The sequence below is a fragment of the Anolis carolinensis genome, chromosome 5 (assembly GCF_035594765.1).
Source record: "Anolis carolinensis isolate JA03-04 chromosome 5, rAnoCar3.1.pri, whole genome shotgun sequence".
NCBI classification, from domain to species: domain Eukaryota; kingdom Metazoa; phylum Chordata; class Lepidosauria; order Squamata; family Dactyloidae; genus Anolis; species Anolis carolinensis.
Window position 1 is genome coordinate 118910230 of NC_085845.1, and position 27619 is coordinate 118937848.

Consider the following 27619-nt stretch of genomic DNA (forward strand, 5'->3'; position numbering starts at 1 on the left):
TAACTCCCAAATTTCAAAGTCTATTTTCCTCAAGCTCCACCAGTGTTCAAATTTGGGGATATTGTGTATTTGTGCCAAGTTTGGTCCAGATCTATCATTGTTGGAAGCCCACAGTGCTCTCTGGATGTAGGTGAACTACAACTCCAAAACCCAAGGTCAATGCCCACTAAGTCTTCCAGTATTTTCTGTTGGTCATGGGAGTTCTGTGTGCCAAGTTTGATTCAATTCCATTGTTGGTGGAGTTCAGAATGCTCTTTGATTGTAGGTTAAGTACAAATCACAGCAACTACAACTTCCAAATGACAAAATCAATCCCCTCCCAACCCCACCAGTATTTAAATGTGGGTGTATCAGGTATTAGTGCCAAATTTGGCCCAGTGAATGAAAATACATCTTGCATATCAGATATTTACATTAGCAAAATTAGTTATGAAGTCGCAACAAAAATATTTTTTATTGTTGGGGGTCACCACAACATGAGGATTAAGCGGTCGCAGCATTAGGAAGGTTGAGAACCACTGCCCTAAAAGGAAGATTTTTAGGGAGATAAACTAGCATAGACAACATGTTATCCAGTCAGGACAAGAGTATTCTCAGAACTCTTAGGCTTAGTTAGGTTTTTATAAACAAGAAAAAAATGACAAATTAAAGTAGTTAGTAATTTAGTACTTTTGAATTATCACAATCCCAGTAACATTGATATGAAGATGAGATATGAGAATCTTTTAAAGATTAAATGTGGAATAGTCAGTGTTGTCTTTTTAAATCTCCACATCATCTTGGAAAAAAATTCAGATTATTAAGCTGCAGGTAGGCAGTGCCTTGAGAGGCTGAGATAAATAGGAATGTGAACCAGTGAGACAGGAGACTTTGGCCAGTACCTGCTCTCTTTATAAACTGTAGCTCCCAGCAGGATACTTCTTTGAAGCCTTCATTGTCTGGAGGGGAAGGAATAGGTGAGTAAAAGGAAACCTCTGCTCAACTTTGTATTCCTTTTATGTTTTCACGAATATTTGCCTGCTAGGTACTTCCCCAGCAGTTTACCTGACATATAACAGCCAGGAGAAATCTGGAAAGTATATGGTAAACTCCTGTTTTGATTTTTCCACTAATTTGATCACAAATTGGAGTATTGTGAACACAAAATGATATTTATACAAATGTTTGTACAACTCTTGTTTTATTCCTAAGGACCAAACTTGGTAAAAGTGAGGGCAAGTTCTTAGTAATGAAAGGATCTGCAGTAAGCAAATGTGCTGTCTATATGCTTGGTTTAATTTTTATTTTTTAAACATTCTTTCCTTTCTGAAACTTCTTCTTCCCCTTGTACCTCTTTATCACTAGGAAACATAGATCCAGAAAATATCTCTCAACTGCATCTTCCGTTGATCAAAATTAAAATGCATTTTCTGCATATCATTTGTTTTGATGCACTGAGATAAAATCAAATATTGTTACCTGAAGTTATCAGTAGGCAGGATTTCACTGAGATTTTCATAATGGTTTTTCCAGTTACATTTGAGTGCCTCTTTGCTCGAAGTGTTCATTGTTTTCTTGTTCGGGATTCCTTACTCATGTTGGAATTTTTTAAAAGTCAGAGTTCTCTTTGTTTAATACCATAGGCTAAGAGGAGAAGGCGGCTAACACACTGTTTTTGACTGGACATTTAGCTGTGGGCGAAAGTGGGCTTTTGAATATCACATCTTATTTAGTGACACACTTAAGAGAACTCAAGATGAATATTTAACTTTTGGGTATTATGTTTCCCAACTCTCATAGTAGAACTATAGGACTAAATTTAAATGCTTTACAACCTCTCCCAGGCTTGAATTGAAGCAAGAAAAACTTGTCTTAGCAATTTTAAGCTCACCTGAGTGCTTGCTTGTCCCATCATGTGAAATATTAACACACCAGTGACATTAAGAGTGCTAGGATGAGTGAGCCACTGGGAAGATGCTGCGAACTGCCAATTAATGATGAGAAATTCTATATTTCACTCTGAGTCTTTTAATCTGTTATTACAACACTGAGAGAGCTAAATTATGCTGTCACTTAGTACAAAGTTATCTAGCCCTGGAGCAGTTAGTTGAATCATTCTGACTTCCGCAGTCATTGTTTTTAATGTGAGTTTGGAAGTATCAGATCACGTGCACTTTCTTAACTCAAATTAAAACCTTTCTGTAGAGCCAGGCCATCCCAGACGAATGATAATAGGCACTGCCAGTCTGATAAATATTTTGATAATACTTGACAAATAACTCCAGTGGCCAGAGGTTATGGATATCTTTCAATGGTGCTTGCTGTAAGTTTTTAAATTTGTTTTGTTTGATATGTTAATTGGGTTTTTTATATCGGGATATGATGTTTTAACTGGTTATGTATTGCAGTCTAATGTACCCTACCTGGCTGTTCCAATGTGCCTTCCCAGATTAATAGGAAATCTCCAATACCAAGTCCCATAAGCACTTTATTAGAACTAAGATCGTATATCGCACTCTGCACTTGCCCTAGAAGCCTTATATATCACCTGTCACTTCAGCACCTTTAATCTTGTACCCATTACTCTGGCCCGGCCCAGTTTTATTGTGTTTTAGCATATTGTTTATTGCTTGTTGTTTATACTGTTTTAATTGTTTCTAATTTGCCTTTTGTTTTGTATTGTTATATTGTGTGTTGAGGCCTTGGCCTTTGTAAGCCGCATCGAGTCCTTCGGGAGATGCTAGCAGGGTACAAATAAAGTTTAATAATAATAATAATAATAATAATATCTGAATGAATTTTATTTGTTGAATCTCACCCATGGGAGAAAAGCGGGATAGAAATGAATTAATAATAATAATAATAATAATAATAATAATAATAATAATAATAATACAACTAAAGTTATGTCTTTGCATCTTGAATATTCTGTCACTTGTAATTTTCCAAGTACAGTAGAATCTCACTTATCCAAGCTAAACAGGCTGGCAGAACGTTGGATAAGCGAATATGTTGGATAACAAGGAGATATTAAGGAGAAGCCTATTAAACATCAAATTAGATTATGATTTTATAAATTAATCACCAAAACATCATGTTATACAACAAATTTGACAGAAAAAGTAGTTCAATACGCAGTAATGCTATGTAATAATTACTGTATTTACGAATTTAGCACCAAAATATCATGATATATTGAAAACATTGACTACAAAAATGGCTTGGATAATCTAGAACCTTGGATAAGCGAGGCTTGGATAAGTGAGACTCTACTGTACTGTGTTGTTTTTATTTGAAGCAAGGGTGGTCAATTGGATTTCAGGCTGGTCTTGAAATTTCGAGACTCTTGTTAAAATCCCTGCTTAATTATGATTTTGTAGATCAGTGATTCTCAACCTGGGGTCCCCAGATATTTTTGGCCTTCAACTCCCAGAAATCCCAGCCAGTTTACCAGCTGTTAGGATTTCTGGGAGTTGAAGGCCAAAACATCTGGAGACCCCAGGTTGAGAACCACTGATGTAGATGAACAAACATAGTTCTTATATCTCAGCTTAATGCAGGAGTGAGTTAACTGCTGCTCTCCAAATTTTGTTGTACCTTTACCTAATACTGGGAATTGGTCAGTAAGCCTTTGGAGGACCATACTTTGTCCACCATGGTTTCATACAATCTGTTTTAGGTACAGTAGAGTCTCACTTATCCAACATTCGCTTATCCAACATTCTGGATTATCCAACGCATTTTTGTAGTCAATGTTTTCAATACATCGTGATATTTTGGTGCTAAATTCGTAAATACAGTAATTACTACGTAGCATTACTGCATATTGAACTACTTTTTTCTGTCAAATTTGTTGTATAACATGATGTTTTGGTGCTTAATTTGTAAAATCATAACCTAATTTGATATTTAATAGGCTTCTCCTTAGTCTCTCCTTATTATCCAACATGTTCACTTATCCAACGTTCTGCTGGCCTGTTTATGTTGGATAAGTGAGACTCTACTGTAGTTGTAAGAATAAAATGGACAAAGGAAACAGATCATAGACTGCTTTAAACTTCATGGAACACATATAGTCAGGTAATAAATGGTTAGGACATTTCACAAGGCTTGCATTTTGAGGTGAATCATTAATTGCACCATGTAGAAGATGTGGCTGAAAGAGTTTTTTTCCACAAGCCCACATAATAATCCTCCGAAACAGGTGGGACTTCAGCATGCATCCATATAAAATGGCCTGCTTTTTGAGTATCATTGATTTAGTATCTCTACCCACAAAGGCAATGTAAGCTGCATGCTTGAGCTAAAAAACAATTTGAGAATGTTTCTCAGCTATAGAGAGGTTATGGAGTAGCGAGAGGTTGGAGAATAGAGCTGTATGTGACATGTGTACTGATTTATGCTCTCAAGCTGTCCTACTGTTCTCAGGTATAACGGAAGATGCAAACCCACACCCACCAGTGTTCAGTTTTTTTTCGTGTCAGTAGCAACCGGAGTTGCTTCTGGAGTGAGAGAATTGGCCGTCTGCAAGGACGTTGCCCAGGGGATGCCTGGATGTTTTGATGTTTTACCATCCTTGTGGGAGGCTTCTCTCATGTCCCCGCATGGAGCTGGAGCTGATAGAGGGAGCTCATCCGTGCTCTCCCCGGGTGGGATTCAAACCTGGCAGCCTTCAGGTCAGCAACCCAACCTTCAAGTCACAAGGCTTTTATCCCCTAGGCCATCGGAGGCTCCTTTCATTTAAATTACAGATATCAATATGCTCTGTTTCTTTATGTGGAATGGGAGTGTCATCTTGTCATCTTGCTTAGAGAGGAATGGTGCTGTGGATAAAGGACCTCATCACATTGAAGTTCTGAATCTGGGGGAATATGGGGGCATCTGTGGGGCAGCGGGGCCAATCCAGCGGGCAGCGTGAAAACCCATTGTTCTGGATCATTCGCATTGCTCCCTTCCCCATTGCCACCCGGCTTCCCCCCACGCTTTTCCCGTTCTATCAGATGAGGACATGGAAACCCTCCTGTGTTCTTAGGGCTCCATTGTAGGATGCTTCCAGCACAGTTCATGGACGGAGCCCCACTGGAAGTAGTTGTGTGTCAGCTGATGGGATCCAGTGCACTCCATCCAGGAACTGTGTCTGAAACGTCCTATGACGGGTAAGAAAGCCTGTGTGATGACGTCAAAAGTTAGACTTGACCCTAGAAGACTTAGATTTTAATGCCATTGTATTATCTGGGAATGGTCATGAAAGTTATTATCCTGAAGTTAATTCAAGTATACGGGATGCAACAACCTTCAAAGTATCTATGTCCCAAGATGATGATAGGATTTAAAATTAAAAACTGAGTCCAGAAATGAATAGATAACTATGGAAATCAAGAAGCATTAGAGTAGTGGAGATCCCTGGACTGGTGCTGATCCCTGGATTGCTGCTGATCCTGGGTGAGTTTCTAGGAAACAAACAAATAAAATAACCATTAGGCATGAATATAGTGCCAGTCACTGTCACAAAAAATAACTGATACTGTAGTTCCCTGCATCAGATAATTTGGAACTAGATTAATATATATAGATGTTTCATGGCAGCAAATTTCAGGTCTGTTGTATACTTCTCAGGCACACATCCTAATGAAATTCATGTTGCAGTACTGCAGTCTGAAGATTAATAATTCACAAATGTTGGTCAGCAAGTGTAAGTGGAAGGTTAGTCATTAATTTAGCATGAGTGGATATTCCTCTGTTTTTTCTAAGCATGGAAAATTGACATGTCATTCACTTATTGTGTGGGCTTGGAAAAATACTTCTGAAGGGTACTTAAGGACATGTCATGAACCAAAACTATATCTGTAACTGAGGAGCAGATCCAATTATATTATGCATTTAACAAAACAGAACAGATGCATATATAGATTTAAATAACATTTTTACAAGTAATGTCGACTACAATAAATGTGTCTTGAGAATTTTCCCAGACACCTGGTAGCCAAAACTTCAGGATCACAGTAAAACAGCCCTTTTGTTAATATCCTCCAACTTAGTGGTGGACCAAGTATTAATCGACCAGATGTATACAAGACTTGGTTGTCCCTTAGATGACAGGGCCTCAAACCATTTAGGATATAGAGGCCAAACTCACTGCTTTCTATTGGTCCCAGAACTGAATAGGATGTCAATGTAGTTTGATCGGCTTTCTTTAGATAGAACTGGAGTTACTCAACCACTGACACTAACCAGCTCTCTATTAAATATTTTTAATTCTTTCCTCCCCCAAATTTACAACTACAGTATAACCATATGTCAAGTACAGTCATACTTTATTAGATCAATTCACTGATAAATAATATATTTATCTACAAAGATAATTAGTCAGAAACTCTTGGCAACTCAAGTAACTTGAGCATTCCCAGACTGTGTATTTTATGCTTTAAGGGAAATGTTACCCAATTCAGGATTACCGCTAAGATTCTGTTGAAATTAGCAGATTTCCATATTGCACTTTTAGTTTTCCTGGAACAGGCTTCAGCTTTTTGGCCTTTATTCATCCCAGTTCAGTCCCCAGATATCTGCCCAGGTGCAGATTCACATATATATGCGTACATAGAGATTGTATAATATGATACTAATAAACTGATTGTGATTTGGGATATTTTTGAAATAATTGGTAAGCAATGTATTCCTGTACATGATTGTCTCCTTTAATACCTAAAATACAAATTCTAGCCACTTGCTGAATTAATAGGTTGGATGTATTTCAGGTTCTGGCAAGTCATTTTCAAGAGTTCACTTCTTCTCCCAGTTTCACTTCAATTTTACTTTGCCTTCTTCCCTGTAATTTTGAATTTTGTGAGTCAGGTTACTTTACTGTACTTACTTCAAGTACAGCTTCTCCTTTCATTGGGTCTGTCATGGATGCATAGCTACAAACAATGCTTTCTAGTAATGTACTAGTGAGGAGTTTATATGCTTCTTTGTGTTATACCAGCAGAGCAGAGATAGGATCTTTTATAAACGAATAAAAACCTTGGGAAAGCTAACCACGGCCACTGTCATTGAGCCAGTGAGTCACCTAAAGCTATGAAAGGTCATTCCTTGTGTTCCAGTTGGGTATTTTTGGGACAGCTACAAATAGTCCATCCAAATAATTGAGAAAGACCTATGGAGCATAGTTCATTATCCTACTGAAACAACTGGGAAGGAAATGTACTTCACGTTGGCTTAGTAATTAATGTGTGTTCTCATTTACAAGTCAGCGTGTATATCCCTGAAAAATTAATAGAAAGTGACTGAATATTTGCAAAAATTAGTACTGAAAGTTGGGGATCATAGGAGCCAAGCTCTTAGACAAGGACCATTCCCCAGTTTTCATGCTTGGAATCTCAAGGGAATGAATGGAGAAACTATTATTTTCTTTTGATTAGGAGCTTGCCAAATCCAAGTGTAGATCTCTAAGAAGTGTAAGATTTGGTGGTTATAATGTGTTAGCATCAGAAACGTATAAGAAGGGAAAATACTGATTCGTAGGTTTAGAAGCTTTTACTCATATGTAGATGACATTCGAACAGCATAATACTGCCTCAGATTAGGAAAACTGATGGGGAATGTTACTGGGGCATGGAAAAGTAGAATTGTGTTTTATGCATTCCTGTTTATGTGTATAATGTTTTAATTGCTGTATGTTTTAACTTGTATGTTTTCTATTGTGTTGGAAACTACTCTGAGTCCCTTGAGGAGAGGTGGTATATAAATAAAGTGTTGTTGTTGTTATTATTATTATTATTATTATTATTATTATTATTATTATTATTATTATCTTATAGGAGCCTCTGGTGGCCTAGGGAATAAAAGCCTTGTGACTTGAAGGTTGGGTTGCTGACCTGAAGGCTGCCAGGTTCGAATCCCACCCAAGGAGAGCACAGATGAGCTCCCTCTATCAGCTCCAGCTCCATGCGGGGACATGAGAGAAGCCTCCCACAAGGATGGTAAAACATCAAAACATCCAGGCATCCCCTGGGCAACGTCCTTGCAGACGGCCAATTCTCTCACTCCAGAAGCAACTCCAGTTGCTCCTGACATGAAAAAAAATCTTATTTGTTTGGCCCTTGTTCACCATGACTAACTCTGTGAGTTGACATGGTACAATTTATTTGGATATCAGTATGTGGGGGCTATGAAAACATTATGACCACTTTTAATTTTAAGAGCATTAATATTAGTTTTAAAGGAACCCCGGTGGCGAAGTGTGTTAAAGCACTGAGCTGCTGAACTTGCAGACTGAAAGGTCCCAGGTCCAAACCCCAGGAGCGGCATGAGCTGCCGCTGTTAGCTCCAGCTTCTGCCAACCTAGCAGTTCGAAAACATGCCAACGTGAGTAGATCAATAGGTACCGCTCCATCAGGAAGATAACGGCACTCCGTGCAGTCATGCCGACCACATGACCTTGGAGGTGTCTACGGACAATGCCGGCTCTTCAGCTTAGAAATGGAGATGAGCACCAACCCCCAGAGTCAGAAATGACAGGGGAAACCTTTACCTTTTTAAATATTAGTTCTAGATACAGAACAGTGAATGCCTGGCTCAACAGTAGTATGTGTGAAAAAGATCTTGGAGTCCTCGTGGACAACAAGTTAAACATGAGTCAATAATGTGATGTGGCAGCTAAAAAAGCCAATGGGATTTTGGTCTGCATAAATAGGAGTATATTGTCTAGGTCCAGGGAAGTCATGTTGCCCTTCTATTCTGCCTTGGTCAGACCATACCTGGAATACTGTGTCTAATTTTGGTCACTGCAATTTAAGGGAGATGTTGATAAGCTGGAATTGTGTCCAGAGGAGGACGACTAAAATTATTAAGGGTCTGGAGAACAAGCTCTATGAGGAGCAGCTTAAAGAGCTGGGCATGATTAGCCTGAAGAAGAGAAGGCTGAGAGGAGACATGATAGCCATGTATAAATATGTGAGGGAAATTCATAGTGAGGAGGGAGCAAGCTTGTTTTCTGCTGCCCTGGAGACTAGGATTTGGAACATTGGCTTCAAACTACAGGACAGGAGATTCCACCTGAACATGAGGAAGAACTTCCTAATTGTGAGAGCTGTTCAGCAGTGGAACTCTCTGCCCCAGAGTGTGGTGGAGGCTCCTTCTTTGGAGGCTTTTAACAGAGGCTGGATGGCCATCTGTTGGGGGTGCTTTGAATGCAGTTTTCCTGCTTCTTGGCAGGGGGTTGGACTGAATGGCCAACGAGGTCTCTTCCAACTCTATGATTCTATGAAGAGTGTTGTGCATGTACAATAAACCTGTTCAAAATAGAACAGAATTCTACGCTTCTATGATTCTATGTTAGATCGTTTCCCAACAGAAACAGTTCTTATTCACATAATGATGGCATATTAAGAACCAGGGGCCCCTGGTTGTGGCGCAGTGTGTTAGAGCGCTGAGCTGCTGAACTTGCAGACCGAAAGGTCCCAGGTTCAAATCCCGGGAGGGGAATGAGTGCCCGCTGTTAGCCCCAGCTCCTGCCAACCTAGCAGTTCGAAAACTTGCCAATGTGAGTAGATAAATAGGTACCGCTCCGGCGGGAAGGTAACAGCGCTCCATGCAGTTATACTGGCCACATGACCTTGGAGGTGTCTACGGACAACGCCTGCTCTTCGGCTTAGAAATGGAGATGAGCACCAACCCCCAGAGTCGGTCACAACTGGACTTAACGTCAGGGGAAAACCTTTACCTATTAAGAATCAAGAAAAATGAAAACTCCCCTTAGAGCTGCTGTTTTTTTTTATTAGAAACAGCATAAATGAGTCAGCAGCACAATGAACAGCAGTTATCAATGTTACCCCTGTACACGCAACGTACCTGTAATCTTACAGTGTTTGATAAGGCTTACTGTCTATAAGTTATTCACGCTGTGTTGACATTGAAAATAAAAGCATAATCGGCATGAGCATCATTTTGCTTCAAAGGCAATGAAAGTTTAAAGAAGAAAAGAACATAAAAATGATCTAGTATTTGTGTGATCAAAAGCAGGCAGACCTTGATCAATTTAAACAAATATTTGATCAATCCAATGTTTATAATGTAGTATGATTTTGAAACATGTACAACTTTATACAGTAAGCCAAATAGCACACATTTGCCAGGAGCATCTTTTATTTTCTTTCCATTTGAACAATTTTTTCGTGTCAGGAGCGACTTGAGAAACAGCAAGTCGCTTCTGGTGTGAGAGAATTGGCTGTCTGCAAGGACGTTGCCCAGGGGACGCTCAGATGTTTTGATGTTTTTATCATCCTTGTGGGAGGCCTCTCTCATGTCACCACATGGAATTTGAGCTGATAGAGGGAGCTCATCCGTGCTCTCCCCAGGTTGGATTCAAACCGGCAAACTTCAGGTCAACAACCCAACCTTCAAGTCATCAGTCCTTGCCGGCACAAGGGTTTAATCCACTGTGCCACCAAGTGCTTAGCGAAAGAACCATTGAAAGCATTTTCTTTTCTTTTCCTTTTACTTATATTTTTTATCTCTGATCCAAGGGGGAGATTACAATAAAATAAAAGATGCTTCTGGTAAGTGAGTGGTCTTTTCCTTATAAATCATCAATTGATTTTTTTCCTCCAGAATGCATTCTCCCATAAAGAGTCATATTAAGAATGTATCTTTCAATTTTATATCTTGAACCCTTTGGACAGTTTTTTTTAAAAAAGTATTCTCTGATAAACCTTTTCTTCTTCTTCTTCTTCTTCCCCTCTTGTAGGACATGGCTCCGTGGCCTGAACTAGAGAACACTGACACTAATAATTATATTGAAGAGCCTTGTTCTAAACAAAACCAGGTCATGTCTGAGAAAGATGTAAAGGATACAGAAGGTGAGAACAAAGATAATTTTAAATGTCTGCTCCTATATACTTGATATAAGCATTTTCAGAACATTGCCAGTTTATATACTTCTTTGGAGGCTTTTAAGCAGAGGCTGGATGGCTGTCTGTTGGGGGTGCTTTGAATGTGATTTTCCTGCTTCTTGGCAGGAGGTTGGACTGGATGGCCCACGAGGTCTTTTGCAACTCTACGATTCAATGATTCTATGCTTAAAAACTAAGGATAAAAATGATATTGGTTTGCTTACTTGTCCCATTAGGTGAGGAAATTTCTTTAAGGAATCAGCTGGAATTTTTGCCCACATACTCCACCATTGCCTTGACAGGAGAAATGGAGGAAGAAGATGATCCATGGAGTATGCCAGTGCTCCAGGATACTGGAGTTAAATGGTCAGGTAAGGTTCTATTATAGTTAAATCTATTGAACGATGTTTATAATTTCCCATTTTCTGTCATCTTCAATCAATTGATAGAGGTCAACTTATAGTCTCCCATCATGATTCACCCTTGGTATGTTGGTTAAGATTAATGAGAATGTTGTCGAAGGCTTTCATGGCCGGGATCACAGGGTTTTTGAATGTTTTCTGGGCTGTATGGCCATGTTCCAGAAGTATTCTCTCCTGACATTTCGCCTACATCTATGGCAGGTATCCTCACAACCTCTGAGGATGCCTGCCATAGATGTGGGTGAAACATCAGCAGAGAATACTTCTGGAACATGGCCATACAGCCCAGAAAACATACAACAACCCAAAGCTCTCAGTTCTCCCAAGCTCCTCTGCCAGCAGAGCCATTGGGAAATGTAGGACTTTATCACACATACCTGCAATTCCACTACAGTTGTGTTATCATTGATAGCATATACTTGCCACATTGAATGCCTTTGGTATCACATTTCTGTTTACTAGTGCAATTGTGCCAATTTGCGGTCCTGCTCTCTCTCTTTTTTAAAATATGTTTTTATTGTACACACCGGTAGAATAATATCAAGATCCATCACCATTTCAATATACATATCGAATGATGTATTCTTAGTAATATTATCCTTGCTAATTCCACCTTTCTCCCACTTGTGTCTATTGGTTTTTCACCCCTGCTCTCATACTTCTGCACACACTTGTAATTTTTTCTTCCCATACTACTGCTGCCTTAATGTTTTTTATTTTCAACACAATTGCGCAATTACAGCATTGATTCTAAGAATCCATTGATTGTAAGATGCACACTGATTTCAATACCACCAAAAGAATCTCTCTCTCTCTCTCTCTCTCTCTCTCTCTCTCTCTATATATATATATATATATACACATACTAGCTTTTCCCGGCCAACGTGTGGCCAGGCAAAGATAGTTTATAATAAATCCACCCCTCTTTGTTAAAAAGAGTGCTGCTTATCTTCCTAGTCTGAATATTATTTTAAAAAAGGGAAATTGCATTATTATTCTCTCACTTTGCCTTCTCATTAAACACACTCCAGTCAGTAGGCTGAGGAGAGGCAATTTCTAAAAATATTCTTGGACATTTAAAGTGTCCCCTCACTACTTCGCGGTTCACTTTTCGCAGATTCGCTGTATCGCGGTTTTTCAATAAACTCTAAAAGACTATTATAAGTCATAAAAATTACAATTTACAGCTTAAGGAAGGGAGGAAGGACAAGCCAAAGGGAGAGAAAAGGAGCCCAAGCGGCAACGGGAGGAAAAGGAGGTGATTTATCAACACAGGATTCGTTGATAAAGACTTAAAATAGTGTATAACTACTAAAATAATGTATAAACATTAAAATAAATATAGTATCCCTACTTCGCGGATTTTCACTTATTGCGGGTGGTCCTGGAACCTAACCCCAGTGATAAGTGAGGGAACACTGTAAACTTCATAAGAAAGTGTTATGATTAACTTTTTTAAAAGGGGAACATTCCTTCTGGTTTATTATCTGCAGAGCTTACAGCATTGGCCTTGACTCCACAGAAATGTTGGAAACTGATGCACTGTGTTGAATATGAGCCTATAGATCTGTTACTGTTTTATACATCAATACCTGTTTTTTGTTTTCCAGAACTGGATGGGAAAGGCAAAATACTCTGTGTCTTTAAAAACATTGGAAAGTTTATACTTTTACTTGGCTTGCTGTACTTTTTTGTTTGCTCCTTGGATGTTCTCAGCTCGGCGTTCCAGTTAGTAGGAGGTAGGACACAATTTTTTAAAACATCCTGAAAAATGTCTTTATTTAATTCTGTAAATACGGGTAGGTACTTAAACACCATATTTCCAGGAGAACTTTTATCTTCATAAGGTTAATTACACAAGGAGAAGCCTGCAAACAGGACATGAGTGCAACAGCACCTTCCTGTTTTGTTCCCCTGAACCTGGTAATACACAGAGGTAATACTGATGGTAAATACATAGCTATCATAACTAGTAGGTACAGGATGTTGACAGTCCTTGCTCTGCCTCTTGTTTCCAGTATACAAAACTGATAGAATCATAGAGTTGGAAGAGATCATATGGGTAATCGAGTCCAACCCCCTTCCATGTAGGATATGGTACTACAGTATTCCCTCACTACTTCACGGTTCGCTTTTTGCGGATTCGCTGTTTCGTGGTTTTTCAGTAAACTCTAAAATGATATTATAAATCATAAATATTACAATTTGCAGCCTAAGGAAGGGAGGAAGGAGAAACTGAAGAGAGAGAAAAGGAGCCCAAGCGGCAACGGGGGGGAGAAGGAGGCGATTTATCAACACACGATTGGTTGTTAAAGACTTAAAATAGTATATAACTAGTAAAATAATGTATAAATAAATAAATCCTACTTCGTGGATTTTCACTTATTGCGGGTGGTCCTGGAACCTAACCCGCGCGATAAGTAAGGGAACACTGTACATCATAAACCTAAATACCCCAAAAGGTACCAGATCTGATGTGATCTTGGAAGTTAAGCAGGATCACACTTGGGGAGCACTTGGATGGGAGACCACCTAGGTTGTATTTCAGAGGAAGGAACTGGAGACAGGGCCTCTGAATATTCCTCATCAGGGGCTTGTCTGCCCAGTCCAGAAAATTGTAAATAGTGTCAGAAATAGCTCCTGGACATCCACATGATGTCCAGGTAATCTGCTCCATAATGTGAGATAAAATTGTTTTTACCCTGCATTAGCAGAACTCAGAGAATGCTTTAGAGCTTCCCTGAAGCTCCAGAGCAGCCCCACACTTTTGGGTTGGTGCAAATAATTATCCACATGGGCTTGTGCCATCATATCATTTTCCATGCATCCTGTGGCACAAGAAAAAGAGGAAGGTATTTGCTGTTTTTTGTTGCCATGACATTCCCACTCCAAGACCTCTCTGGAGCTCCATGGCTGGCCATCGCAGCAACATAGACCACAAAAGAGTAACTGTCCAGCAAAGTGCTTCTGCTCCAATTCAAGGGCAAAGCTTGTAAACAGCTCCGAATCTGGGGCTGGTCAGAAGAAGCAATGCTCCAGCCCATCCACTAGTTCAGGTACCTATATATTAAAAAAATCTATGAAATCTTTGGGGTTGCCGTAAGTTAATAGGTGCCTTGAAGGTATATACACACTGAAATCATACATCTTCATCAGAAACATTATTCTCCCATCTGTGAAGGTATTGTACCAGTTTACTCATTAAAGCAACTAAAGACTTTTTAAACCCAACTGTTTTGTTCAAGGCTGTTATTCTTTAACTTGGTAATGAAGTAATATTAACAAGAGGTGAAGAACTGTAAAATGATTGGCTTTATTACCTCATCTCTTTAAATCTAAAAACTTCTAATTTACAAGAATAGGCGACAGCGTAAGAGTTTATCTGGCTGGAGATTAAACAGTGCCATAAATGAGATTTAGTTACGGGTTGCCTGTTGAGTTATGGTTAATTTAATGGGATTTCTTGGGCAAGGGATACTCATTGGTGGTTTTGTCAGTTCCTTCCTCTGAAATATAGCCTACAGTACCTGGCGTTCATCGGCTGTTACTCATCCAAGAATTAGCTAGGGCTTGCCCTGCTTAGCTTCCAAGATCAAACCAAATCTGATGGCTTTAGGATATTTAGGTCCCATTTAGTTATGTGACGGTTCCTAATTTTGATTGTATTTCCAAGCATTTATTTGTATTCTTGTTTGATTTATTTGACTGAAAGCATTTACACCCTCCCCTTTAGTCAAAAAGATTCCACAGTAGCTTACACATACTTAGTTTGACATCTCATGTCCTCAAAGATGCATCTAAATAAGAGAGGGCACAGAAGGAACAGAATGTCTTCTCAAATCCAGACCCAGTCTATTCAACATCCTGCTCCACTCAAGGCTATTTTCTTCCTGGATGTAAGCTGCCCAGTTGCTCATCTGATGAGAAGCAATTTATTGGATTCCTGGCTGCATAACAGCCATTTAACAAATTGCAACCCGTGTCCTACAAATAAAAGTGAACACAGTGGTTCATGTTCTTTTGGAAGTCCTTTATTAACCATAGAGATTATTAATACTGTAGGAAGATCAATAATTTCCAAATGATTTGCCATGGCACACTACCGGAAGAATTAAATAGCTCAATCATTGAGGAGTCTGCTTCTATCAATGAATCACCACTATGTCCTTGCATGTTTCCTGATATACCTATTGAGGATGACAGACTTAATCTGTTTGTGATCCATACCTATCGATATCCTAAGTCTGTCATATCCTTTCCCCCTTGACAGTTTGTATTTTAAAAATAATAAATTGTTTCATTTTGTACCTACTTTAACCTATCCTTTTGCTGAGATCTACGAGGGTTGAATGAAAAGTAATGCCTCCACCTTCATAACTCCTCAACAGATGGCTATACTGGTATGCGGCAAGTACTGGCTTGTTTAGTAGACTCTCCTCTACAGTTCCATTTGGCAAGAAGCCTTAGCATTGAACGGTTGTGTTGTTAAAGTGCAAAGTATGGAATCCTTGCACAGATGGTTGGTAATGCGACGTAAGCAACATGCAGTCATTGAATTCTTGACAGCGGAAGGTGTCACCCCAAGGGAGATTAATCAGAGAATGCAAGCTGTTTATGGTGATTGTGTTGATGGGAGTACTATGTGTCGTTGGGCAAGTAAGTTTAAAGATGTTGAGGTGGGAACATCTGACTTGCGTGACAAACAAAGAGTTGGATGTCCTGCTACAGCAACCACCGAGTTTCACAAGCAAAAGGTTGAAAGATTGATTCAGGATGATTGTCATATCACTCAGAGAGAAATTACAAGCATAATAGGCATTTCAGAAGAACGTGTGGGTCACATTATTGCTTTGCTTGGCTATCGGAAGATCTGTGCACGGTGGGTACCCAGGATGCTGACGCCTGAAATGAAAGTGCACAGACTTGAAATTTGCCAGGAACTCCTCTCGCATTACGAGAATGAAGGTGACGCCTTTTTTCTTTGGTGTGACACCTTCTGCTGTCAAAAATTCAATGACTGCACATTGCTTAAGTCACATTGACCGACTGTCTGCTCAGGGTTCCATACTTTACACATTAACAACACAACTGTTCAATGCTAATCCTTCATGGAAAATGAAACTGTAGAGGAGAGTCTACTGAACAAGCCAGTACCTGCCGCATACCAGTACTACCATCTGTTGAGGAGTTATGAAGGTGGAGGCATTACTTTTCATTCAACCCTCATATATGGCAACATTTCTTAAAGTGCACAAACTGAAGGGTCAAGGTGCTTCTACTCATACGTTAGTCTAGGAATTGTGAATCAGTCTGGGTTGCTTAAGTATAGGCAGAACTACATGGCCAAACATGTCACATATGCACTGGGCAGATTGGGTGTATATAGAGTCAGCAGAATTAACTGCCCACGTTTGAAGCTGCTTATTACCTTTCTGTGCGTGATTGACTCACTGACTCATGGAGAACAACAGGATGGACTAGTTTGAGCAATTTGTACCCATACATTTGTTAAAAGTAAACTTTTACATGCCGACTCCAGAGTGAAGTTTAGTTAGAAAAAAAAATGTGTCAACTTTGTTTGTTTGTATGTTTGAGGGAAAATGCTTTAAGGTATTGTCTACATTACATGTTTTTATTTTCTGTGACATGCACAGGTTCTTAGAATTATCCTGTAAATTGCAATATGTTGATAATTCTGTTGAATCCTTCAACCTATTACAGAATGTCACAAAATCTGGGAAAAATCTGTTCCTCGTTTGAAAACGTTATTCATGTTTAGTTGTGCGGTACTTACTTTGAAAGTAGTTGTTATACTTCAGAAACTTCACTTTTGTGGCTGCCACAAACTGTTGAATTGGTCGAGACTCTATGAAATATTCATTGAAAAACTATAGCAAAATGTGCTGCAGGATGTCCATGGAACCTTTCCCCATGTTTTTATGATAGGAAATGACATTTACAATCCAGGAACAAAAATCATGTTACATAGTGTTATCTTAGATCAACTAGAGACTGGGTGAACCTTCAACAGACGACTTGAAAAACCGATGACTTGTCAGATTTCCAACATAATCTGATGAAAAATTGACAGTGTCTTGAACATCTAAGGCAGTGGGTGGAAGGATTCAACAGAACTATCAAGAATGTCTATTTTTGAATAAAATACGTCTAAACAAATAAAATAAAATAGTAGAATAAAATATTTCTGAATTAATTCCAAAGTCTTGTAAATATCCCCCTTCTCTATTTATTTATTTGTTTACAGCATTTATATTCTGCCCTTCTCATCCCGAAGGGGACTCAGGGCGGATCACATTACACATATAGGCAAACATTCAATGCCTTTTTACATAGAACAAAGACAAACAAACATAGGCTCCGAGCGGGCCTCGAACTCATAACCTCCTGGTCAGAGTGATTCATTGCAGTGATTCATTGCAGCTGCTCTCCAGCCTGCGCCACAGCCGGAGCTTCTCTACTTGTTCAAGTCACCTTTCCACTTCCCTTTAAAACAAAAGTAGAGAAACGGTAATCTTACAGATGTTATTGGATTATGACCCATATCATCCTTGAACACTGACCATGATGGCGGAGGCAGTTGAAAGTTGGTATTCAGCAGCTTCCAAGGGTTTCACATGTCTGTCTTATAGTATTGCTTTCAGATAGAGATGTGTGGGCTCATACAGCTATATTTCCTTTGTGGTGGGCTTTTGTGAACTTCTCTGTTTCTTATGAGCCCATCTCTTGAGAATTTTGCTGACTTCTCTTTTAAAAACAGACAAGAAACAGGGAAAGAACTATGGAGACCTGAGGGGAAGGTTACGGGAAGGAAGTGACTATATTTTATACCTGTACTGTAAACAGTACATCTTCAGCTTCTGCGGTTGTTTTTAAATAAAAAAAAATTCATGAAAAATTGCTTTTATCTAGTAAAAGTCATTCAGAAAGACATAATAGTGAGACATATGCAAGAATTTTACCTTGCTCTATAACCCTAAGACTGCTTTCCGAAAAACAAGAACAATACCTCGCACTGTATCCTTGGTTGTAGTAGTATCTGGGCCATTCATTGTTGGTCTTGCTTTGTCCTTATTTCAATGGTGTATCTGTTGTGTTTGCATAAATGAATTCCAAGCATACTTATGTATAAGAATCTAGTATTTTATAAGTCAGGCACTATGTAACTCCATGGAGGGGAAATTAAATTTTTTGTCTGCCCATAGTGAGTCAAAAATCAAGGATGTTACTGTTTTGCATATCTCTATCCTGAGTTTTATATTAAAATCCCCCCCTTTCCCACCCAGGTAAAGCAGCAGGGGATATTTTCAAAGACGGCTCTGTGTTGTCAAATCCTGTTGCCGGCCTAGTGATTGGTGTTCTGGTGACAGTCATGGTGCAGAGCTCTAGCACCTCTTCATCTATCATAGTCAGTATGGTGTCCTCTTCATGTAAGTTGACTGGCAAATGTGCAAATGTTTTATACAGATTATATTCAAAGTTGCACGTACAAATATGAGGAGGGTGATGAGAAGGGATAATTGACGTATTACATAACATGAGTCTCAATATATATATATATATATATATATATATATATATATATATATATATATGTATGTAATAAAATGGGGAAATCTGCCCAGAGTGGGTTTTCTTATCATTGTGTTGTATTGACAGAGAAAGGCTTTCATAGTTGTATTTTGCCCTTCTGTGTATCTAATTAGGAAGAAACTCTTAAGAGAAATATTTTGGCAAGAGAAGGGTCAATCTGTAATTGAATAACTCATATGTCAACCATTCTGAAAAAAAGAGAATGTGATGGTGACAATGGTGACAATGATGACGATGATGATGATGATGATTATTATTATATCTATATGCCACTTTTTATCTTAACAGAGTCTCTTAACAAAGACTCAAAGTGGCAAACAGTTCACTCAGTACTGATAATGACCACTTGGAAACTTGTATTTAACGGTATATTCTCAGTATTTAAATATATTTTCAAAATGCAATTCTGTTATGATCCTCTTTATTCATAACTCATTCACCTTGATTCCTACATCTTATATACACCTCACAACTTCTAGGACTGGTGTAAAAATGCCTGACTACAAAATTTGCTTATCAGCATAAAAAGAGTATCATATTAGTAAGATCGGTATGTTCCTTGTGTAGTACATTAAACAGATAGATTTCTGAAAAGGCATAAAGGTGACAGCTATTAGAAGAATCCTGGCCAGGTCCGAAAGCAACCATGAAAGTTGTAGGATATATGTATGCATCTCAAGTTAGTGGATATGATCTGAAGATAAGTTTTCATGCTGACCTAGAAAACTTTCAATACAGACATGACATCTTCACAATTAGGACAAATTGCTGTGGTTTAAATCATATTTCAGACCTATCCTGGCCATGCTTCTGTTCACAAAGTCTTGTGCTGTCTTTTTTCACAAACTGTTTCTGCTAAATTTTTGAGAAGTGGCAGAATAGTGAAACGAAGAAAGACTCTATATTGTATCAGTAAGCCAACAAATCATACTGATTAGTTCTTTTTTGTAAACTAAACTAGTTAAGCTTTTTGTTCCAAATCCAGATCATAAATGGCATGATACCAGATCCTGATTGGTTAATTTTTATTTTATTTATTGCATTTATATACCACTTTTCTCACCCGGGGGGGGGGGGGGGGCTCAAAACGGGTCACAACATAATCAATGGCTAAATTCAATACCTCACATGTATAAAAAAAATAACATATCATTGTAATGTAAGTGCCAACACTCTCAATCTCTCTTGCTTTCTTTTCAATCTCTCTTACTTTTTTATTTTGCAGTATTGAGCGTTCGGCATGGTATTCCAATCATAATGGGAGCCAATATTGGTACATCGGTCACAAACACCATTGTGGCACTCATGCAAGCTGGAGACAGGAATGAGTTTAGAAGGTACCACTGCTTTAATTTTAAGCCATGATTTTGCAAAACAGATGCACTTTCGCAGGAAGAACTGCAAAAAAGAAAAAAGGAGAGCCAGTGCTAAAAAGAAGTATGTAAATATGGAATAAATTAGAAGAACAGGGCAATAAACCAATGAAGAAAAAACTATTGATATAAGATTGTATAGTAACAGGCCTTTTAGAAGTCCTTGCATTCCTTCATGGATCATAACAGGTTTGTTAGGATTTGTTGTACGGTTATAAATGAATATTTTTATAGATAGCATATATATATTTATTTGTACATTAGTGCTTTTCATCTTGATAGACCATAAGTCTTAAACCATGATTTTTTTTACTTCCTTCAATATTATAATATCTGCCATGTATGAAATGAGAATGAAATAATGGTTAGATTAAGAAGTGAAATCCCATCTCTTTTCATTTTGATTAGCGGAAAGCTGAAGAATGTTGGGCTTAATCATCATGAATAATACTATGTAACAAGATTTGAAAAAGAAAATTATGTTCCTGGTTTGAAAGTGTTATTTCCTGTTTAATTGTGTCGTACTTACTTTGAAAGTAGTTGTTACTTTCGAGAAAATTCATTTTTGTGGCTGCCACAAACTGTGTTGAAATGTTTGAGACTCTGTGGGATATTCATGGAAAAACTATAGCAAAATGTGCTGCAGGATGTCGGGCAAAAACAAAGTTTTTGCAGTTAAATAAACCTTTTCTATGTTTTATGACAGAACCAATTAAGAAATGACATTTACAACCCAGGAACAAAATGTTACATAATGTAATACTTGGCATAACTGTTGTGCATTTTGCTTCTTAATGTCTCTTTACCTTGGTTATAAAGGTATAAAGGTGCTATTGTGAAAGGCACGCAGCAGCCAAAGATATGCAAAAACATGACTACATACAAAAGAATGAAATTTACATGGATCCAGATTGGTTAACTTTAGTTCTGTGTTGCTGTATACTATTGTGAAAGGCATGCAGTAGCCAAAGGTCTCTTTCAGGAGAGACAAAGCAGGGTATAAATAATAATATTTTTTTTTCGTGTCAGGAGCAACCTGAGTTGCTCCTGCAGTGAGAGAATTGGCCATCTGCAAGGACGTTGCCAAGGGGACGCCCGGATGTTTTGATGTTTTACCATCCTTGTGGGAGGCTTCTCTCATGTCCCCGCATGGAGCTGGAACTGATAGAGGGAGCTCATCCACGCTCTCCCCGGGTGGGATTTGAACCTGGCAGAACCCAGCAACCCAACCTTCAAGTCACAAGGCTTTTATCCTCTCTCTCTCTCTCTCTCTCTCTCTCTCTCTCTCTCTCTCTCTATATATATATATATATATATATATATATATATATATATACACACACACACACACATACATACATACATACATACATACACAATACCATGATTATATCCAAAAGCATTACATTTGAATGGATCCAGAATGGTTGGCTTGAATTCTTCAAACCAGTAAAAACTCATAACCTGTTTTCCTCAGTTAAAGAACGTCATAATTTCTGAAACTAATTTATCCTGTTTCCACTTAAACCTCAGCATATGTGTGTAATTAAGAGAAATGTATAATCTTTTTCACGGTTCTGAACTTGGATAACTTTAAGCATCAAAGCCACTGATCATGCTTTACCATACAGTATCTTCTCTGAGAGACTCTAGGAGTTATGACAACATAAGTATTAGAAACAAGCGCTCTGTGGCATTTTTCAGAATTCCTTTGCAGTGTATAAGGCAAAGTGAGGCCCATGGACCACAAGTGGCTCCATGGCCCCCACGTCAAGAAAAACTCTTTTGTTCCAAAATGCTCTAAAATGTGTGGAAAATATTTCCATATTGTTTGGAGATGTCCCAGATTCCTCTTGGGGATCAAAACAAAATTCTGCAAAACTTTTTTTCCTGAAACCCTTGTGATAGGCTCACCATAAGTCTGAAATGACTTGAAGATACAACAGCCAATATCTTATGATGGTAGGAAAGTCTGTGAGTAGTTGACTTTGTGCTTACCTGGTCAATCTTTCCTGTTGTAGTTTGGATGGGACAGAAAGACAGAGAACAAGCAGTGAACTAGCTGGAAATGCCTCAAGACGCAGAACCTATTTCAAAATCCCTTTGTCAGGAATGTCTGTTGTTTGCCCTTGTTTATGTTCTGTTTGTATACATATAGAGATATTGCAGCAGGTATTACAAAATCCCTAGAGAGCACTTTTTCCTCAGTCGAGAGCCAAGAATAATGAATAGTGTTGCCTCAGAACCTTTCACCATAAGCAGGCAGTTTTTTTATTGTGTCGGAAGCACATTGAGAACATACTGCAAGTTGCTTCTGGTGTGAGAGAATTGGCCATCTACAGAGATGTTGCCCAGGGGACGCCCAGATGTTTTACCATCCTGCTGGGAGACATCTCTCATGTCTCCACAAACTAAAGCTGACAGACGGGAGCTCACCCCATCTCACAGATTCGAACCAGCAACCTTCAGGTCAGCAACCCAACCTACAGGTCAGCAGTTTATCCGGCACAAGGATTTAATCCATTGCGGGGGGAAACTGAATATTGGGGGAAACTGCCTATCTGTTATGGGTTATACTGTACCCTGAGAAAGACTGTGCCAACATGAAATACATCAAGACATGGATCCATCCTCCTGAAACCATTTTGATGTATCACATTTCTGAATTTTCTGTACTGCCTTTGATGATGAATTTACTCTTCTGCTTTGCTTTGCTTTTTCTGCAGGGCCTTTGCTGGAGCAACAGTCCATGATTTTTTCAACTGGCTTTCAGTGTTTGTGTTGTTGCCCATTGAAGTTGCCTCAGGCTATCTTTATCACCTTACAGACGTCATTGTAAAGTCATTTCATCTTGAAAGTGGAGAAAATGCTCCTGACCTACTCAAAGTCATCACTGATCCTTTTACCAAACTTATCATCCAGGTAGGCTATAAAGATTGGACTAAAGCCTGGAGCATTTTTTCTGACAATAGAAAACACAAGCTACCACTCAATTATTAGTGCCAATGAGAATAAACGACTGAATTAATATTAATATAACCTATAAAGGTAGATAGTTCTAACTAGAGCAGCTCCACCAAATGTACAGACAGTTGGATTTAAACCTAAATGTGTAGACCAGTTGTTCTCAACCTGTGGGTCCCCAGATATTTTGGCCTTCAACTCCCAGAAATCCTAACAGCTGGTAAACTGGCTGGGATTTCTGGGAGTTGTAGGCCTAAAACCTGGGGACCCACAGGTTGAGAACCACTGGTGTAGACCTACAAAGTTGTACATCTGTTAACCAATTGTCGATTGGTTTAGATTCCATGTGTCTGGCATTATAGATATAACTTCAGCAAGAATTACAGTTTAAATGTATTAAAGACATAGAGCTAAAAAGGCTTTCTAGGTCATTAGTCCAGCTCAAGCCCAGTGCAGAAAATTCAGAGCTACAGCATGCCCAGCAGTTGCCTGATAGCCTCTGCCTTGAAAACTGCCATTAAAAGAGAGCCCATCAATCCCAGGTAATTGATTCTATTGACTTGTTCATAATTTGTAGCAGTGGAAATCTAAGCTACTGTAATTTATGTTCTTTAGGAACTTTATTGAAGGTTTTAGGTTCAATCCCTTTCGTCTCCAGGAAGATCTGGGAAAGACGTTTTCCTGGGCAAGTTGAACCACTGGTCCCTAGCAATCTGTCTTGCTAAGAACCTGCGACAAAGACAAATCAAGCAAAAAACACAATTGTTTATCTCCCCTTAAAACAATCAATTTGTTGTAAATTGCTGTGAGGCGAGAAACCAGGCAAGCCTAGTTGGTACCAGCCGATCACAGCTCAGAAAATGCTATGAAGGAGAAAAGATACAGCACTGAGACTGAGTAATAAAGAGCTGTAATTGATAGTTAGCCAAGTAAGGGGACTTGATAGGATTTTGGGGAGCAATTACTGATTAGTTCAGGAGTTGTTGTTTGATTCAATAATACATTTATCCTCTTCTAGTTCAAACACGTAATTTTGCCAATTTCTCAGTTTTACATTTTAATTGTGTATTTGTATTTTGAGACACCTTTTGATTGTTTTTTGAGATACAAAGTAGCACAGACGTAAACCATAATGTAATGATGCATTCTCATTGAGTAAATAATACAAATTCTCCTTTTTTGGTCTGTTTTAATAGCTTGATAAATCCGTGATAAGTGGAATTGCTACAGGAGATGAAGCAGCCAAAAACAAGAGTCTTGTGAAAAATTGGTGCAAAACTGAAAATAGCCTGGTGAGAACTGTTAAAATGGTCATTTCATTAAACAGTCATCTTTATGTTTCTTTTTGACAATTAATAACCAAAGGAAAGGGACTGTTGTATTTTTTTTCCTTTGAAAATTGCAAATGTTACATTTAGAATATCATCCTGAAGATTTACACCTATAGATAATAATTGTCAGCAAAAGCCCTTTATTGTTTTCATTGTTTGCACTGAACATAGGATAATAAATACTAGTCTGGGATAAGGTTTCTTTACCCATGTGCAAATGATGTATCTCTGCAAAACCTCACTGTTTCTTCCAAAACCCTCTGTACTGAGGGAAAATCTGATATAGAGGACTTGAAAAAAATATCTTGGTAGCCTGTAGCAGGTGTGAATAAGGGAAGAAAGCCTCGATTCAACTGGTACTGTCCATGAAAGTCTACCACTCTGTCATAGCTCTTGTTTGTATTACCGTAAATCTAAACTACCACTTTGATACTTCTATCATTTAGAGCAGTGGTTCTCAACCTGTGGGTCTTCAGATGTTTTGGCCTTCAACTCCCAAAAATTCTAACAGTTGGTAAATTGGCTGGGATTTCTGGGAATTGTAGGCCAAAACACATGGGGACCCACAGGTTGAGAACCATTGATATAGAGTGTTCAGTTTGGTTCACATAATTTATTAACTTGGAGGAAGGGGAAGATTGGCTTCAGTAACAGAATATTTTTTAAAATAGCAAAAAACGGAGGGAGGCAGAAAGAGGCCTCAAATTTTGACAGTCCCATCAGTTTCATTATTGTGATGAATTCTTTGTTCTAGGGCTTTTACGCTGGAGAACTACAGTAAGTCATAAATGAACAGGTTATTGATTTTATTGGTTTGCTTTGTCAATGCCTAGACTGCAGTGAATACTACTGTCTCATCGTCTGCAAATTGTACATCTCCAGACCTTTGCTGGGCAAATGGAAACTTGACATGGACAACTAGAAATGTATCTGGTACAGAGTATATTAAAAAATGTAAGGACAACTTTCAGTTTCAGTTCTGCAAAGATTTTGTAATCATTGTGTTCCAAGTTTGGAGTTTACTCATGAGAGAAAACCATGAACAATTTGATTTCATGTACAGTAGAGTCTCGCTTATCCAACGTAAACGGGCCGCCAGAACGTTGGATAAGCGAATATGTTGGATAATGAGACATTAAGGAAAAGCCTATTAAACATCAAATTAGGTTATGATTTTACAAATTAAGCACCAGAACATCATGTTACACAACAAATTTGACAGAAAAAGTAGTTCAATACGCAGTAATGCTATGTAGTAATTACTGTATTTACGAATTTAGCACCAAAATATCATGATATATTGAAAACATTGAATACAAAAATGCGTCGGATAATCCAGAACGTTGGATAAGCGAGTGTTGGATAAGTGAGACTCTACTGTATTTGTTTGTTGATTTGTTAATTCGATATCATGCCTTCGCGCAATTTGGGAGTCTTACAAATCAAACAAAATATATCTAAAAACTATTAATACAAAATTTTAGAAAAACTGTTTAAACAGTTCAGTTTAAAAATGTACATTACGAGCAATTTAAAATCACAATTAAAACAGTAAAAATACATACTGTTGCAGCAAGTTAAAATACAAAAGACTGCCTAAATAAATTGTTTAGAAGAATATTAGAGATAGGGCCAATCAAAACTCCCATGGAAGAGAATTGCATGATTTGGGGGCAGGGATTAAAAAGACTCTCTCATGTCTCTCACCAAATATGCACGATAAAACACTCTCTCACTGATCGTGGCTCATATCGATATCTATGCTCTTTCAGATAGTCTGGACCCAAGCTGTATAGGGCTTTAGCAGTCATAACTAGCATCTTGAATTCTGCCCAGAGATGAATTGGTTGTTTGTGAAGATATTTCAAGAAGGGAGTTATATCCTCTCCATAACCAGTCTGAGTAAAGAATTTTGTATTTGCCTAAGTTTCTAAATTATTTTAAAGGCAGTCCTACATATAGTAATCCAAATACAAGGTTGCATGATTCAATGAATTCATATTATTGTCCAAATCCTGGGTGAAAAATAAGTTATACTGTCACACTTTCCTCATGTACAGTTGCTAGTGAGCAAACTTCGGTCCTCAAGGTGTTTGGACTTCAACTCCCACAAGTTCTAACAGCCTACCTGCTGTTGTGGAAAATGTGGGAGTTGAAGTCAAAAACACCTGGAGAACCGAAGGTTGCCCATGCCTGCTGTAGACCCACTGAATCAAATGCTAAAATGTAAATCCCACTTATTCATCAATGAGTCCAATTGGAACAAGCAATTGAATTTGACTGTAAAAACTGTCTCAGATAGACTATAGGGCTTGAAGTCTAAGGTTGCCACCATTTTCCACACCTGTGAAACCTTCTAAGAATGCTTAAGTGCCAAACACTTGAGCAATGGCACCTAACTATGGATAAGATGCCAATGCTGCGGGGGTGACATCTTGGAGCTGGGTGTGCTTCTACAAAAATGGAGCTGACTCCTGGTGTCTTGCCATGATCTTTGTTGAGGGATTTCCCAGCAGTGGAAGAATAGAAATGAATTGTGTTACATCTGAGGCACGCTGCCTAATAGCTTGCCTATTCCAGTAAAGTTTTCCAAGGCTGGAATTTTGTTGAGGCTTTGCATTTGTACTTGCAAATTTATAGATATTATCAGTTTGGCAAGGAAGTCTCCGAGACTTTCTTATGCAAAATATTCCCTGGATTGCAGTCATCCATGAAGTTCCCAGAATGTTCTGTGGATACAACATGATCTTTTGTTTGTCACTCTGGCTTCTCCAGTCTATCTCATAGAAGAAACTCCAACCGAGAATTGTGTTATATTGCCTGGCCCAATGTAAGGTGACAGTTATGACATATAAAGCCCTAAACGGTTTGGGCCCCGCCTATCTCCGCAATCATATCTCCTCCTATGAACCGGCACGGACTCTTAGATCTACTGAGGAGACCCTCCTCTCGCTCTCACCAACCGTGTTTGAAACCGTGGTGGGAGCGAGAGGGAGAGGGCCTTCTCGGTGGTGGCCCCGTTTTTGGAATGCCCTCCCCAGAGAGATAAG

General features: G+C 38.6%; 1 protein-coding gene across 1 annotated transcript in view; it reads left to right on the forward strand.

The window, feature by feature from the left end:
- Positions 1-828: 828 nt before the first annotated feature.
- Positions 829-27619, forward strand: part of slc34a2 (solute carrier family 34 member 2) — a 34653-nt gene continuing 7862 nt past the window's right edge. The window contains exons 1-9 of the mRNA XM_003226124.4: positions 829-956; positions 10724-10835; positions 11105-11239; positions 12901-13029; positions 18595-18738; positions 20127-20238; positions 23001-23196; positions 24435-24530; positions 25403-25523. Coding sequence (XP_003226172.2) covers positions 10727-10835; positions 11105-11239; positions 12901-13029; positions 18595-18738; positions 20127-20238; positions 23001-23196; positions 24435-24530; positions 25403-25523 — 1042 coding nt within the window. The 5' untranslated portion in view covers positions 829-956; positions 10724-10726. The remainder of the gene's footprint in view (positions 957-10723; positions 10836-11104; positions 11240-12900; positions 13030-18594; positions 18739-20126; positions 20239-23000; positions 23197-24434; positions 24531-25402; positions 25524-27619) is intronic.